We start from the raw sequence: 16337 nt of genomic DNA, 5'->3' as shown, positions 1-16337 counted from the left end.
AAGTAATACAAGACTATAATTAAATTTATATCAATTTCTTTTCTTAGTACAATAATGATATATTAATTACAATTTTGTATTAATTTACTTCTTTCAGAATATTTCAGGCATGTTTACTTATCTATGTCAGAAACATATTGTTTACGGTTGTATAATCTATGTGAAATATGCACTACACTTTTATATCTTTAAACATTCCTTTCAATTTGTTTAATTGTTTTTTTTGTTTTTGCTATTTTTATTTTCGTAAAGTAGGAGTTTTATGTTAATAAATCTGGCCCGCCTTTTTAGAACCTTAATTAAAAAAACTTACATTTTAATTTAATTAATTTCAGTGAAATATTGAGTAAATTTTGAGCAACTGATAAAATTTTCTGACTACTGCTTTCATTTTACTGCAATGTTTTGATTATACATGTAAGCACATCATTACATTAGAAGCCTCAAGAAATACATTAGAAACTTCTTATCTCATTTGATTTTTATGATGTGATCCGGCGAAACTAAGCCGTTTTTTTTGTTTGTTTTTGTTTCTTGTGAGCTTTTCTAACAGCAATTTCTCTCGCTGCAAGTTATTCTGAATCGTTTGCAAGCCAAAATTTGACCTTTTCTCTAACCTTTTTAAAACGGCTACTAAGCTTGGTAAGCAGTAGAGTTGATTAATTTTGTGGAGCGATCGGCCGAGCCGTTTCTTTTAAAATGTGCAGAAAAGTGTAAATGTTTTTGTTAACGTTTTCACCTCCTCCTCAATCAATTTTGAACATTTGGCAATCCTTCGAAAGACATCAGTGAGAATCGTGCTGATTCGTTTTTTTTTTGGTAAAGATAGGCCGAACAGTTTCTTCATAATTAGTGGTTGAAGTTTTTTTTAACTGTTTTGCTAAAACTTGTATGATAGAGTAAATGGCTTGAACTTGCATACTAAAATATTATAGTTCTAAACGACATGTGGATGTATTTTAAAAGTTCATCATAGTTGGAAATAATGAACCGCGTCATTAGAATTCTGCACCGTGTATATTTCGTTCTGTTTCTTGTACCGATGTTATAGTTCGTTAACATTTGGTGCATATATCATTGATTAGATTTAAGTAAAAGTAAAAATTTTATTTCCGAAATGAAAAGTTGAAAGTGTTATTTAAATAGCTAAAACTTAATTCTTATTGATTAACTATACCGGGCTTCTATCATTTAAATGAATGATGAAACATGAATTCATGTTTCTAAAAATTCATCAAAGGTGTTAAAGTTAATATTAGACGATTTATTTGGGTATAACGATAGAGTACATGGTCTTAATTAACATACGAAATCATTAAAGTCATACGAAAACTGGTTCAATTATAAAAATGATTGATTTTTGAAAATTTGCTTTTAGAAAATACTGATCGTTCGTTTTCAATTATTCGTAATCCACTTCGAATACATAAATTAATTTATTTTTTATTGATTAAGTCGATTATTTACACATATCGGGAAGTTTATATAACTTGCCTTAAGGCCAAATACCAATATCAACTAGTTAAAACATTTTAATTTTTGGTACGGAAAGTTCCTGCAATTTACATTAAGGCACGATGCCATGCAACAGTTTATATATATATATATATATATATATATATATTCAATAGATAAGTCCTGGATTTTTTCAATATGTATATATATACATGTATATGTGTTATAATATATGCACATCCATATATGTGCTTATATGTATGTTTTTGTGTGTAGACTATATACATGCACTTGCGTATATGTTCATGTATATAATTGTAGATACATTAATATATAGATATGTGCATATGTATGTATGAGTATGTAGGTGTGCATATGCATGTGCATGTATATATATATATACATAATATTTCTCAACATTTACTAAAGCATTATTTTCTCTTTTTTCGTAAATTACCAATACAAGAGCCATAAAAAATCATTTTTGCCAGGAATTCCGTACGTTGTCCTTTACATCTGGCCGACAGAACTCCATATCAGTGTGTTTAAGTCTTGTGTAGTCGTAACATCTACAAATATCCTCCAAAAAAATCGAGTGTTTTTAACAAAAAAATATTAGTGATATGGATATATAAATTATTACAGGTAAATAATTTTTGCTTCTCAATTTTATATAATAATTTATATTTTTAGTTAATTCTTATTACTCTTTACCCCGGTACATAATCCATTCCTTTATAAAAATTTTTTCTAATTAATCTGTATTGACCATCATTAATTAATGTTAATCAATATTTTTAAAAAAACATTGTATTTGACAGAATAAACCTGATGATGGAACGTACCTAGTTCCGAAACGTCGTATTAAACATCTTCAAAAAACAAATTGTTTTTTATTATTGGATTTACTGTTCGGAAAAGAAACAATCAATATATATATCAATATATAACAATCATATATATATATATATATATATATAGATATATATATATATATATATATATATATATATATATATATATATTGAAGTATGTGAGTTTGGTGTTGATATATATTTTGATTTTTCAAGGGCGCAAATTAATTCTCGGGTGCGTGTTCATATATCCTACACGTACCGAAATTATTTACGCCTGACATGCCCGACGCATTAACGTGTCTTGCCTGGTTAACCGGCGAAATGCCACTAACCTTAGTTTCTACTTGTTTGATTGATTAACTAATTAGTAACTATATATATATTTTGGTATTTACATGTTTTTGTTATAAATGACTAATTATTGGGATGATTTGTTCGCCTGCTCAACAGAATGGATCTAGGATCTGAACATGTAAAATGGCGGCAGTTCCCGCGAGATGATGCTGGACAAGCTGTCACTTGGAGGAGATTCGCCAACGCAATTTAGTCGCGATAAGGCTATAATATGTTGTTGTATTATTATCTATGGAGATTAAAATGTATTGTTTGCATACAAAAGTGAATTAATCATGAATTAGATGTATCATTTGGTCAATTATTTTTTTCATTTTATTTTTACGAAATTATTTTAATTAGTTACTAAGTTTAAATACAAAACGTGAATAAAGTTAAAGTTGTGAGGATGGAGTCTGATAAGAAATATTTGTCAAATTATAGACATTTTTTTGAAAATTTTGTTACTATCGGAGACACTGCAGACCAACTTCCACTAAAAGTTAGTTTATATGATTTGAATGAAAATGAAATTACGGGAGATGTCGTCTACTGGGCAATACAGTATTTGAATCAGAAGTAAGTCAATAAAACTTTTTTAATAATATTGTTAGCTATCCCGTCGTGGCGCGATTGTATGATTTAAAGTAAACAGATGTAATTTTGAGGTTATGTCTGGTTTGAATATTGATTTTGCAGACAAGTTTTTATGAAGATAACTTATCGTGTACTTTGTAATAGCTAAGAATTATTCATTTTTACGTTCATAAATTATATATTAAAATATAAAAAATATAAAAATACCTTGTAAAATCGACGTTCCTCCTTAAATATTTTTGCACATAAATTGCATTTGCAATTACAGGACGTACCAAGGAGTGTGTAGATTGTTTATTGAAAATCAAAACAAAAATCTGCATCTTATAATACTTGATATAAATATTAAATTTCTTAATGACTTAATAATAAATTAAAAAATAATAATAAATTCTTATGACTCTATGTGTAGTACTAATGAGCTTTTCAGGGTTAATTACAACAATTAAAATATTACAATCACAAGCATATACAAATTATAGACTATTGCATAGTCTTGGAATAGAATCATAATATTCATGGCACAATTGTATGCTGATAAACCTAAAGTTTAAGTGACAAATGATTATTTTTGAGAGTTCTATTTCCCAGTCATATTGTACTTATATATGTATTTTTTATATTTATTAACGTCGATTTCAAAAATTTAAAAGCCATTCGATGTATCTCGATAAGGACTAGAGTTTCTCAATTGTGTGCGACGATCGGCCGAGCCGTTTCTTTGTAAATCGCAGAAAAGTGAAAAAATTTTCGTCCACGTTTTAGCCCGCAATTTTGAATCGATTTTGAAAATTCAAAAACCTTTCGAAATATATTGGTTGGGAATCGACCTGATTAGTTTTCGGTAAAGAACGTCCGGGTTGTTTCCTTGTAATAAATTGTTAAAAAAAAAATTTCGACGATTCTTATGATTTTTTTATGGTAGATACCTTATAGAGTTGTCTTATAGATCAGACTAATATATTACGGCTCTATAACAAGTCGTTTAATTTTAAAAATTCGTCAAAGTTTGCAAAAATTACTTTAGTTAAATTTTCTTGATTTCGTATTCTTAACGTTTGTCAAAATTAGATCTTTCATCGACGTTTTCTGAAAAACGGCTGGACCGATTTAAAAAATTTAAAAGCCATTTGATGTATCTCGATCAGGATTATCATTTTTCAGCTTTGTGCAACGATCTGCCAAGCCGGTTCTTTGTAATTTGAAAAAAAGTGTTAAACTTTTCGTCCACATTTAAGCTCATACTACCGAATCGATTTTAAAAATTCAAAAACTGATCCAAAGATATTAGTTGGGAATGATAATGATTAGTTTTAGGTGAAAATCTACCGAGCTGTTTTCTTGCAATTAACTGCTGAAAACAAAATTTAAGCCGATTTTTGTGAAACTTTTTTTGGCAATATATATCATGGTCTTATAGAACTTACTGAAATATTATGGCCTTACAAGTAGTTTAATTTTTAAAAAATTATCAAAGTTTGAGAAAATGAGTAGTTTTTTTTAACGTTTGTTAAAATTAAAATTAGACAATTTACTTTGTATAAACATACTAAACCATCAAAATCCTACGCCCTCCAAGAAATTAATATAATAATAATGTAATAAAATAATAAATACAATATAATATCTAATGTCTTCGAAAAATACTTGGTTTTGCTTTAATTATAATTAATGAATATAAAATATTAAAAGTTGATAGGGTTATCTCTTGATAATAGATTAGTTAGATATAGATTATAGATAATAGTTACAGTTAAAAAGGAATTTTATGAAAACAAGATATTTCTGTTTATTTTTTACTTTTATAATTAAAATTATCTTACAGACAGATACGATAAACTTATAGTTAGGTTCTTGCATTTTCACATTTTAGTGATATATTTGAACAATAAATAATTACATTCAGAGTAGTATTTTTTTTATTTGGATACAATGCTCATAATTTATTAATTCATGGCTTCAATTAGCATAATGATATTATATTTCAATATATATATATATATATATATATATATATATATATAATTCCAGAATTTCAGAAATATGTATAGTAATTATCAACAAGTTTTTCCTTGTGTTTCTTATTAAAATTCTCATAATATTTATGTAACAAAGTTGGGTTCTTTCATTGTTCAGTTGGTACAGCTTTTTTATATTTAAACCTTGTATATAACAAATTGTTAAAATTTGAGATTATGTAATACACATGCTTTTGCAATTTGTTACACTTATGTCAGATATTTAACAAAATATTCAAGTACAATTCAACCTTAGAAGCATGCTGTGCACCTACTCATACTCTCCAGGTGGTTTGGACGCCTGTGATCATGAAAATAGGAAAAAATATAAAACTCTGATCACGAAAATCATCCGACCACTCCCTGTCGAGGGCAGATTTGGTTCGAACGCGCTTATCCGTTCACGCTGTGAGTCACACCAACGCTCCGATTGTTGAGATAGTGACTTTTACCACGGATCTAATGCATTTTTTATTTATTTATTTATTTATTTATTTATTTACATGGCTTCAACCTTATGGTTATATAGCTTATTACAAAAATTTATAATACTAATTATAACTAGTGGTGGATGGCATCGTGCCTTCGAGAAAAAGGCATAAAAATAAACAGTAATCATTAAAAATTAAAGAAAAAACTAGTGGGGTGCATGACATCGTGCCTTAAGGCAAATTGCTGGAACTTCCCGTACCAAAAAAAAATTTTTTTAAAGATTAACATTTTTGAAAAAAATTACTCTGAAAAAAATAGATTTTTGAGAAATTATAAATTTTGAAAAAAAAGACTTTTTGAAGAAAAATTTATTTTGAAATATTTTGGAAATTCTGAACTTTTTTTCAAAGCAATTGTACTGCTTTAACTGCATAGAGACGAAATATCGAAGCGCCGCATCGCCGTCTAACGGATAAACATTGGTACGGAACCCATAGGAATGTAAACAAAATGTATACTTATTGTTAAAATCTCTATAAAATATCTGATAATTTGATGTGCATATGTCTAATGATCATTTTTGACCGCCAGATGGCACTTTTTTAACTTTTTTTTACTAGATCTCCGAAACCGCTAGACCTGCCTTCATGAAAATTTGATCAGTTCTTCATCTTGTTAATACAAGTAAAACATTTTTTAAATTATTCAAATCGAACGCTCCGTTCTCTTAAAAACTGAGTTACCGTTTTTGGCACTTTTTGTCCCATATCTTAGGAACGGCTAGACCTGCCTTTGACAAAAACTAATCAGCCTCCTTATCAATACGAATCGAATGTTTTTTGAATTATTCAAATCGCTTCATCCGTGTTCCCGAAATCGTCGACGAAAATTAGTAGCCGCACACACACACACATCCATTTTTTCTAAGGTAGGCCAAAATGTTCAGAAGGTTTTGAAACGTAAAGATATATAAAAATTTTCATTTTCGATTTTTTTGCGATTATTATAACTTACCCTCCGGTTAACTAGGTATACATATATCTAAACTTAACTATATACATATCGATACATATATATACATACCCACATGCACATACATAATATTTTATATACACATACACATACATACATACAGGGCCGGTCCTGCCTTGCATGCGATGCATGCAAAAAATGCGGGCGCAAGCCTTAGGAGGCGCCAAAACGAGTTTCGGAAATTAAATTTATAAGACAATATTTATATTTTTTTTAATAAAATCTATAATTATTTATTTAAAATCTAGAATACTTAATAAATTATAATAAATAATTTAACTTAACTAGGGATGCGGAGACCCAAAAAGCATGTTTATTTTACAATGTGATATCAGTAGAAACAATTAACCGATTAACAATTCTGCAAATTAGTAAATAACAGTTCTGTTTATTGCTTAATCTACTTATTGAATTTTTTCTTCGTTTGAAGTTACCGTGGAATCGAAAAAGAAATTATCTAGTGTTCAATCCCATAAGCGCAAACCTGCGAAAGATTAAATTAATTGTTGAGCATTATTGACGAAAAATTGCGAGCTGATTTAGTTGAATCGGAACTTGTTAAAAAATATAAACAAATTATAAAAAATGGGGAGTCACTGCTTAGAAAATGACTTGTTTATTCCGAGAAATTGAATTGTAACTTTTGCTTTTGTTGCAAATGTTTTGCATCTGTTGAACTTTGAAGTTGAAGACATGCGTGGAACAAATATGAAAAATGGAAGCAAAATTTACTTTGGAACGAAAATCTTAAGGCTTGTTTTATACATAGTGGTGTCCATACTCTAAATTTAATAATTATTAACTATACAGAAATAATACATATCAAATATAATTAGTTGTTTTTTCAATATTGTTCAAGAAATGTGTAATTTCTTTGCATTTTTACTGTATTCTAAAATACGTTCAAAATTTAACTTTAAAACAACAAGCTGTTACTCTGAATATGACGGCTCTTACGATACCAAAAAGGAGAAGTTTACGACGCAATTTTGGATATTGTAAATGATGAAAAATTAAATTAAATTAAAATTTAAAAAATCCAACATGAAATACGAGTGTTATGTTCGAAAATTAAATGCTAGTTTTTTTTAAATATTAATATTGCACAAACGTTAAAAATAATTGAAAATTTCAAAATACTTGATTATAATCAACCCCCAAATCGCCTCGATTTTCTAAATAAATTTAAAATCAATATATTTTATACGCTTTTAGATTATATCTAATTATTAGTGCACTAAATCCACAATAATTAAAAATTAATTTATTTGTTTCACTTAATATTTTTGTTAAATTAAAGTTATAGAATTTAAGAAATGCATTTCAGAAATAGTATTTATTATTTTGATATCAAGATCTTTGTATCAAAATAAAAAATACTATTTTTGAAATGCATTTCTTAAATTCTATAACTTTAATCTAACAAATATATTAATTCTTTTGCTATGGTAGTCGAACTTACATCCTTAACGAATTTACTGCATATTGAATATTACTAAAATATGAAATTATAACAGGTATTGTTTTATTCATTGATATCGATAATAATAAATAAATTTAAAATTATTATATTTTATACCCTTCTAGATTATATCTAATTTTTGTGTACTAAATCCAGAATAATTAAAAATTAATTTTTAAAAAATACGTAAATATTTATATAATTTTATTGATAAACTGTTAAAACGGTGAAAATTAATAGGGGGGGGGGGGGCGCTAGAAGAAAAGTTGCATGCGGGTGCAAAGGAACCCAGGACCGGCCCTGCATACATATATACACAGATATCAATAAAGTGAAACTTAAATTCTAATGCATTGAAATACATTATTAACTAGTGGGGCGCATGGCATCGTGTCTTAAGACAAATTGCTGGAACTTCCCATACCTTAATTAAACACTCGAGAAATGAAAGTAATCAATAATTGTTTTGAATAATTTCAAATAGAATTCATTATAAATACATACTGTAAACTTATAAGTGCTTTTTAAATCAGGCGACGAGCGTATTCTACAAACAACTTATGTATATGTTTAAAATACATTTCTTTTTTTTTAAATTTGATTTTTTTGTAAATTTAGAATTTTTTTCAAAATTTTGAAATTTCTTTTAGAAGTTTAAATTTTTTTGGATATTTTTTGTTAAAACGTTTTTTGTAAACTTTTTCGTAAATATTCTCAAATTTTTGTAAGAAACTGTTTTTTTAATTTTGATATTTTTTGAAATTTTTCAAAATTACGAAATTATCTGTAAAAGCATTTGTTGCACACCATCTACTCAAGAAAAATGTTTTTGAAATAATTTAATCGGATGATCCGTTCTCCTAAAAACTGAATTACCATTTTTGGCTCTTTTTGCCCCGTATCTTCGAAACGACTAGACCTGCCTATACCTAAAAACTATTCAGCACGTCTCTTTATCAGTACGAATCAAGTGCTTTTTAAATTATTCAAATTGGATATTTCATACTGTCGAAAATGTCGAGGCAATTTGTTTGCACCATATACTTGAATTTTAAAATTGAAAATCTTGGTAGGAAACCCAAAAAAAATTATTATTACAGTGTACACATTATTAAAATCTCTATAAAACATCTAATAATTTGATGTGCATATGTTTCAATTATTGCAAGTTTCAGCAATTTGCCTTTTAAGGCACGATGCCATACACATCACTAGTTTAACTTATTTTTATTGAGAGTCCACAACCGCTGGGCCTACCTTTCCAAAAATTGGAACAGTTCTTCGCTTGGTCAATATAAACAAAATATTTTTTGAATTTCTTAAATCGAACGCTTCGTTCTCTCAAAAATGAACTTTTGGTTCTTATTGCCCCTATCTTCGAAACGGTTAGACCTGCCTATGCCAAAAACTAATCAGCACGTCTCCTTATCAATACGAATCGAATGTTTTTTGAATTATTCAAATCGGTTGATCCGTGTTCTCGAAATCGTTGACAAAAATTTGTATCCGCACACACACATACATCCATTTATTCTGAGGTATGCCAAAATGTTCAGAAATCTTTGAAACGTAAAAATATATAAAAAATTTCATTTTCGATTTTTTTGCGATTGCTATAACTTGCCCTACGAGATGTTAATAATAGTTATAACTATTATACAGTATAGTTATAACTATAGTGATTATATGCATAAATATGTATAATAAAATCTGTTTTTACAGGAAATGTCCCGAGCCATTACAGTCTTTGCTTACAAATAGAATATTAGAAGAAGTACGACAAACATGTGATAAGCATCCGGCAGAATGTGGTTTTCGAACAAATGAAAATGGTAAACATTCTATATTCTTATTTTTACTATATATCATTATAAATTCAACTTGGTATTTCATATTCATCAGTTTCATAACACTCTTTCGATATACATTCAATAATATGTAGTTAAATTGATCCAGGTAAGTGGTGATATTATGAATTCTAGTAATTATTTTAGTTAACTCCAATCTGTATATTATATGCCTCTGAAGATGAAATGAAATGATGTATATGTTTTGGTTTCATATAAACTACACTTTTTAATTAATTTAAAATAAAATTAATTTAAAATATAATTTAAATTTAAATGATACACAGTATCATTACACTACACTGTTTACTCCGGAACTAGGTTATACCTATGTTTGTTTTTACTATCGTTATTTTAATATAAATCAATAAATTTTATTTCTTTAGCGCTATTTTAATAAAAGTTCTTTTAATTGTACTAAACTAGCGTATGATAGTTATGTAATGTTATGTAATTATGTAATGACTTGCATAGTGTACCAGGCGTTGAAATTAATGCAACTCGTCACTACGACAACAAATGGTATATGTAATCAGTACTTGGATAATACTCTACTGGACTCATTACCTGCACCAGATGCCAATTGTTTTAGAAAGTACTCCTGTACATCAACAAAAAATCTTAGACGAAAGATGGAGGACCGCTATACTGCTGTACTTGATTTAAATACAACATTTGGCGTACCATCTGAGAATGATCAATTATGCAGGTAAAGTGACAGAATTGTCATAGGTTGTAGGGTTCAAAGCATTTTAAATGAAACTTGATAATAGTATTATTTTTTCTACTTTGCATTTTATAAATTTGGTGTTCTTGTGTTTGTTTTCGTAACAACCTTGTCATTACAATAGTTTTAAGGGATTCAACAATCAGTCATTTATATGAATTAAAATTAGAGACCATTTAAATATATCTATGTTAAAATAAATACACAATATTTTTCTTGATAATCTAGTTTTAGATGCAATGTTTTTATTCACATAGGTAGATATATGCAACATACATAAAATTTTAACATTATTATTTTAACAATTTTGATCAATATGTTTTTGTTGCAATACTGAACTACGTAGCAGGAAGTATATCAGGTCATAATCGATTTTTTGTTGCTATGTTGGCAACACTGTTTTATTTTGTATTATATTTATACTGTTTTTTATTTCTAATTCTTATCTAATGTTACTAATGCCTAACATATGATCATTGTTCGAAGTATATAGCATATTTCCGTTTGTTTTCGAAAGTAACTCACGCAATTCTTATTGTTTTACCTTATTTCTAACTAATCTTCTAACTAATGTATGTTTGTGTGAGTATTTAGAGTAGCAATAACAAAATCATATCTATTATTTTCATAGTATTTTGTACTTCATTAGTAATCGTATTACCACTGTTTTTGATAATTGACATCGAACTTTTAAACGTTATGTCCAACAAGTTTATCATTGCATTGGACATGTCAATACAACAAAAAGAAAAACCAATAAACCGTTTTCAGTTTTTACGGTGTATTTGATGGGCATGCTGGTCACGAAGCTGCTGCGTATGCTGCTGCACATCTACCTCAATACTTAACAGAATCTCCTTCGTACAAATCAAATATGGAACTTGCACTAAAAGAGGCATTTCTCAAAACGGATAAGAGTTTTGTCGAAAAATCACGGGCGGAAAATTTACGTAGCGGAACAACAGTTGTATCTGCAGTATTGCAACCCCGATTGTTAACTGTGGCATGGGTTGGCGACTCGCAAGCTCTACTGGTCAAAGAAGGGCGTGTTATGCAGATTGTAGTACCACATAAACCTGCACGAGAGGTTGGTAACAATGCCTAAACTAAGTATTTCTAACGTGTAGCTATTATATTTTTAATTATTTAAGGATGAGAGAAAACGTATCGAAGACCTTGGAGGATTTATTGTTCAGTATGGCATACCGCGTGTGAATGGACAACTAGCTGTATCTCGTGCGATAGGTACGCAAATTTATTTTTATATTGCATGACTGAAAAGTAGAGATAATAAAGGCAATTATTCCTTATTAAAACGCCGACGTTGGTGCTCTATCCGAAAGTAATTAGGTGGCGTGAGATTGCCACACTTTTTTCACCCTTTTTATCTCATTTGTAGTTGAATTTTCTACACTCTACCTTTTATAGTACTTTTTTATTTTTCATTCAAGTCCGTTCATATATATATATATATATATATATATATATATATATCAGACACGTCAAACATAAGGCCCGCGGACCGCATCCTGCCCCTGGCCTGAATCATAACGGCTCCGCGATCGTAATGTGTCACAGAAAAAAGAATCATATTCTTCAGAGTTTTTAGACTTGTTTTAAATAATCCTTCTCTTAACTCTTCCACTAAACACATTTATGTACAGAAAAATATTCATATTTATATTAGGTATACGAATTTAGTCATTTAAGGGGATATTCTAGTTGATTCTAGTCTAGCTAGACTAAAAGGCCTGAGTTTCATGTGATTTTTCGTCCACGTTTTCGCAAAAAATCCTGAACCGATTTTGAATATTGAAAAATCGTTCAAAATATTTCTTTTGGGGATTTAGTTACTTAAGAATGTATTCTAGTTTGGATACATAAGTTTCATGTGATTTTTCAAAAACTGTAAAAAAAGCAAACGAAATTTTTACTATAATTTTTTTCGTTGTAGTTCATACTGAAGAGAAAAGTCTATAAATAAGTAAAAGTAAATCGGCCGAGTAGAAACTGAAATGTCTTGGGTATCGTCGAGCCGTTTCTTTGTGAACAATTTAACAATTTTGTGAGTTTGAAGACGGTAATAGAGTTTTGGATCAAACAAACATCCTAAAATATTTGTGAGCCTAGGGAAATGTGTTTAATTATAAAAAATCATTACAATGTTTGTGTACTATAATTAACATAATTACATATACGTATTAAAGGTCTGTTTGAAAGATGTCAATTAGAAATCGCATTTTGAAAAGAGAGAAAATTTTATATTCGAAATAAAAAATAGTTGATGTACCGATAAGTCCATGTAAGTTGCCTTAAGACAAAATACCACTGACGCCAGTTTATTTTCAACCCAATTTCTATGAATTTAAAATTTAATAAATGGCTCGCTGCAAAATTGAGTGATATATATATATATATATATATATATATATATATATATATATATATATATATATATTGTCAAATGTTTAGGGTCCTGATTTGATCCAACTTCAGTGGATACATATAATTTTAAAAAAAAACATAAAAAATATGATACACCAATTAATATAACAACTTTTTCAATAAATATTAAATTAATAAAAATAAAATTAAAATAAACAAAAAGATTTACAATGCTATATATATATACATACATATAATGTGTGTGTGTGTTTATAGTCTTTTTTTTCATATGTTATCAACCAAATTTTAATTATCTTTCTACATTGATCAAATTATATTCATCACGTCATTTTTTTTCTAAAGTACAAAAAATTTATTTATTATTTTGGATTATGTGTTTCTAATGATTAGCATCACATACTTTACAATTTTTAATTACATACAATAAAATATATTTCTGAATTAAATTATATTACTTTTAGGCAATGTAGATCATAAACCTTATGTGACTGGAGAACCAGATGTGAAAACGGTTTGTTTAGATGGGCATGAAGATTTTCTTATTCTTGCAAGTGATGGTTTATGGGATTTTTTAACAGAAGATCATGCGGCAACTTTTGTTTATGATTCTGTATGTAGTGATCCAGGTTAGTTGTATTTTACAACAATATATTTTTCTCAATGTAAAATGAATTTAATACGAATTAGTCTATTAATACCATAGTTTTAAATATTAAAATAAACATTTATATTATTTTACTATTTACTTTTATGTATTTTATCTTTTACATAAGTATTTATAAAAATTACGTATTGCAGTTTCTATTTCATCTAAAATCGAATTGATTATCATCATATGTTCTAGTCATAGCTAAGCAATATAGTGATCATGTACTTAATATTTAATTAATATATAAATTACAGATAATCCAGACCTTTGCAATAAAATAACTCAAGGATTGGTGTGCCTTGCTAAGCAGCATGGCAGTACTGATAATATTACTGTAATATTAATATTTTTGAAAGTGCCCAAGTTTTTGGCATCTCAGCAGTCAAATATGAAAATAAAGGTTAATGATGACCTATTAAAGGATTGCCATGAGCATTACGAACAATATGAAAATACAAATACAAACAACAATAAAGATCAGCAGAATAACATTACACAGCCAGCAAGTGGCGACTACCAGAAGGAATTAAAAGATAACATAATTTATATCGAATCTTTTAATTCATCAAATTCGGAAAATCGCGAGAATACCAGTAAGTAATTATATATGCATGCATGTATGTATTATGTGTATGAAGGTGTGTTTGTACATATATCTATTATATATCTTATCTTGAAACAAATTTTTATTGAATGTTTAATTAATTTTTTAAGGTTTAAAATTTGGCAGGAAAGATTTATTCTCATGATAAATTGTCCTCTTTTTTAGTTAATTATCTTCAAATAAAAAGTATTTTATATGTGAAAATTTTAGTTAGAATTGTTTCCGTTAAGAATTATCATGTATCAGTGCACTGATATATACCATGGTATCTGACCCTGCACCTGGTAAGAGGGGGTCTATCAAGCTTGCTGACTGCAGTAATAATAAAGTTCTTATTTACTATTTTTATTGTTTATCATATAATTAATATGATTTACAATAGTCATATTAAGTAGTTTGATAAAATTGTAGTTATGCACGATAATTTTCATTTATATTTTGCAATTCTTTGCATTAAAAGATCAATAAAAAAGCATGATAAAGAATTTGCTTATGTTATTTCTGAGTAGTAATCTAATTAATTTTATTCTTGTTTGCATTTTGTTTGCTATGTATGGTTTTAACTAAAATTGTATATATTTGAATATATAATTCTATCTCAATATATTTGTTAGATTTTTATCTTTATATTGGTATTTTAATATTTTGGCTCATTTTCAGATCTTTTCATCATTTTACTCATATTATTTTTTAATGCTAACATTTTATTTTTATCTTCATATAATAGTTTAATTTTATTGTATTTATATTTCATATTTTTGTTTCTGCATTTGTATTTATTTTATTTATGATTTAATTTTATAATGATTATTATATATCGACACTAGGAATATTACTGCATATATATATATCAATATGGTTAAATATTATAAAATGTTTCTAATGTGAAATTGAAAATATTCCGAAATGGGCAATATATTTTTTGGTGTTTTATAGTCACATTTATACATAAAAGCGCAAATAACGTAATATGTAACTTTGCAATATAAAGTATATTTTAAACATTTTTTAAACCGACTGAGTTTCGTGGAATAACTTGGCTGAATAACAAACACTTCAAAGATGCCTGAGAAATATCTCTTTGTAGGAAAAATTACTATTAAAGAACAACAATAAGAAATTCGAGCTTCTGTGTTTGCCCTCTTGTTTTTCCAGTTTTCAAAATATTTATTAAACTAGTGGTTTATGGCATCGTGCCTTAAGGCAAATTGCTGGAAATTTCTGTATCAAAAATTAAATTTTTAAAAAAACATTAAATATGTTTTAAAATTTGAAAAAATTTGATTTTTGAGAAATTTTAAATTTTTGAACAAAATTACTTTTTTGGAAACAAATGTTTTTTTTTAGTTTGAAATATTTTGGATATTTTGAAATTTTTTTTAAAGTTATCGCACTGCTTTAGCTGCATAGAGACGCAATATCGAAGCGCGTAAGCGCCGCATCGACGTAAACGGACGAACGATGTTACGAAACCCATAGAAATATATATCTCTACGTTTCAGAGGTTTCAAAAAAATCGAAAATAAAAATCTTTATAAAGATTTTCATTTTCTATTTTTTGCGATTATTGTAGCTTGCCCTACGGGAAGTTAATTAGTGTAAGAAGTTTATTAGATTGTTATAAGAGCAAGTACCGATTTTTATTGATAAAAAATTTAGGTTGAAATATAAAAAAATAATAGAAAAGAATATATATTTAAATGTAATATTGTTAATCTGGGAAACAAACCATTTAATATTTAGACACACCACACCAATTTCCTAACAGAGTGCAGCACGAGCGCTGTACAACATTGTTCACTAGAGAATTTTTATTGGCGTTTGATGTAACCGTTTTTTCTGTTTTTGCTCATAAATTAACGATTGTTTTTCCATAAATTACTAGAGAATGTAAATAAAAAATATGATTATCTTGAAT

At 27.7% G+C, this 16337-nt stretch overlaps 1 protein-coding gene across 1 annotated transcript; it reads left to right on the top strand.

The window, feature by feature from the left end:
* Positions 1-2946: 2946 nt before the first annotated feature.
* On the top strand, positions 2947-14534 carry LOC113377923 (probable protein phosphatase 2C 59). The gene is made up of 7 exons (XM_026618381.1): positions 2947-3224; positions 9909-10018; positions 10508-10742; positions 11532-11847; positions 11912-12005; positions 13628-13792; positions 14070-14534. Exons 1-7 carry the CDS (start codon positions 3055-3057, stop codon positions 14414-14416), a joined length of 1437 nt encoding a protein of 478 aa, XP_026474166.1. The 5' UTR covers positions 2947-3054; the 3' UTR covers positions 14417-14534.
* The last annotated feature ends 1803 nt before the right edge of the window (positions 14535-16337 follow it).

Source organism: Ctenocephalides felis, unplaced genomic scaffold (genome assembly GCF_003426905.1).
Source record: "Ctenocephalides felis isolate EL2017-DRISC unplaced genomic scaffold, ASM342690v1 CF-g0.4_SCAFFOLD_01886, whole genome shotgun sequence".
NCBI classification, from domain to species: domain Eukaryota; kingdom Metazoa; phylum Arthropoda; class Insecta; order Siphonaptera; family Pulicidae; genus Ctenocephalides; species Ctenocephalides felis.
Note: the sequence above shows the minus strand (reverse complement) of the source record. Positions and strands in the feature narration are given on the sequence as shown.

What these genes read in the sequence shown, in the direction of transcription:
- LOC113377923 (XM_026618381.1), top strand. Translation starts at nt 3,055, where the DNA reads ATGGAGTCTGATAAGAAATATTTGTCAAATTATAGACATTTTTTTGAA. An exon ending in AGCTGTATCTCGTGCGATAG is followed by an intron (nt 12,006 to 13,627) that starts GTACGCAAATTT and finishes TATTACTTTTAG; the next exon opens with GCAATGTAGATCATAAACCT. An exon ending in TTCTGTATGTAGTGATCCAG is followed by an intron (nt 13,793 to 14,069) that starts GTTAGTTGTATT and finishes TATAAATTACAG; the next exon opens with ATAATCCAGACCTTTGCAAT.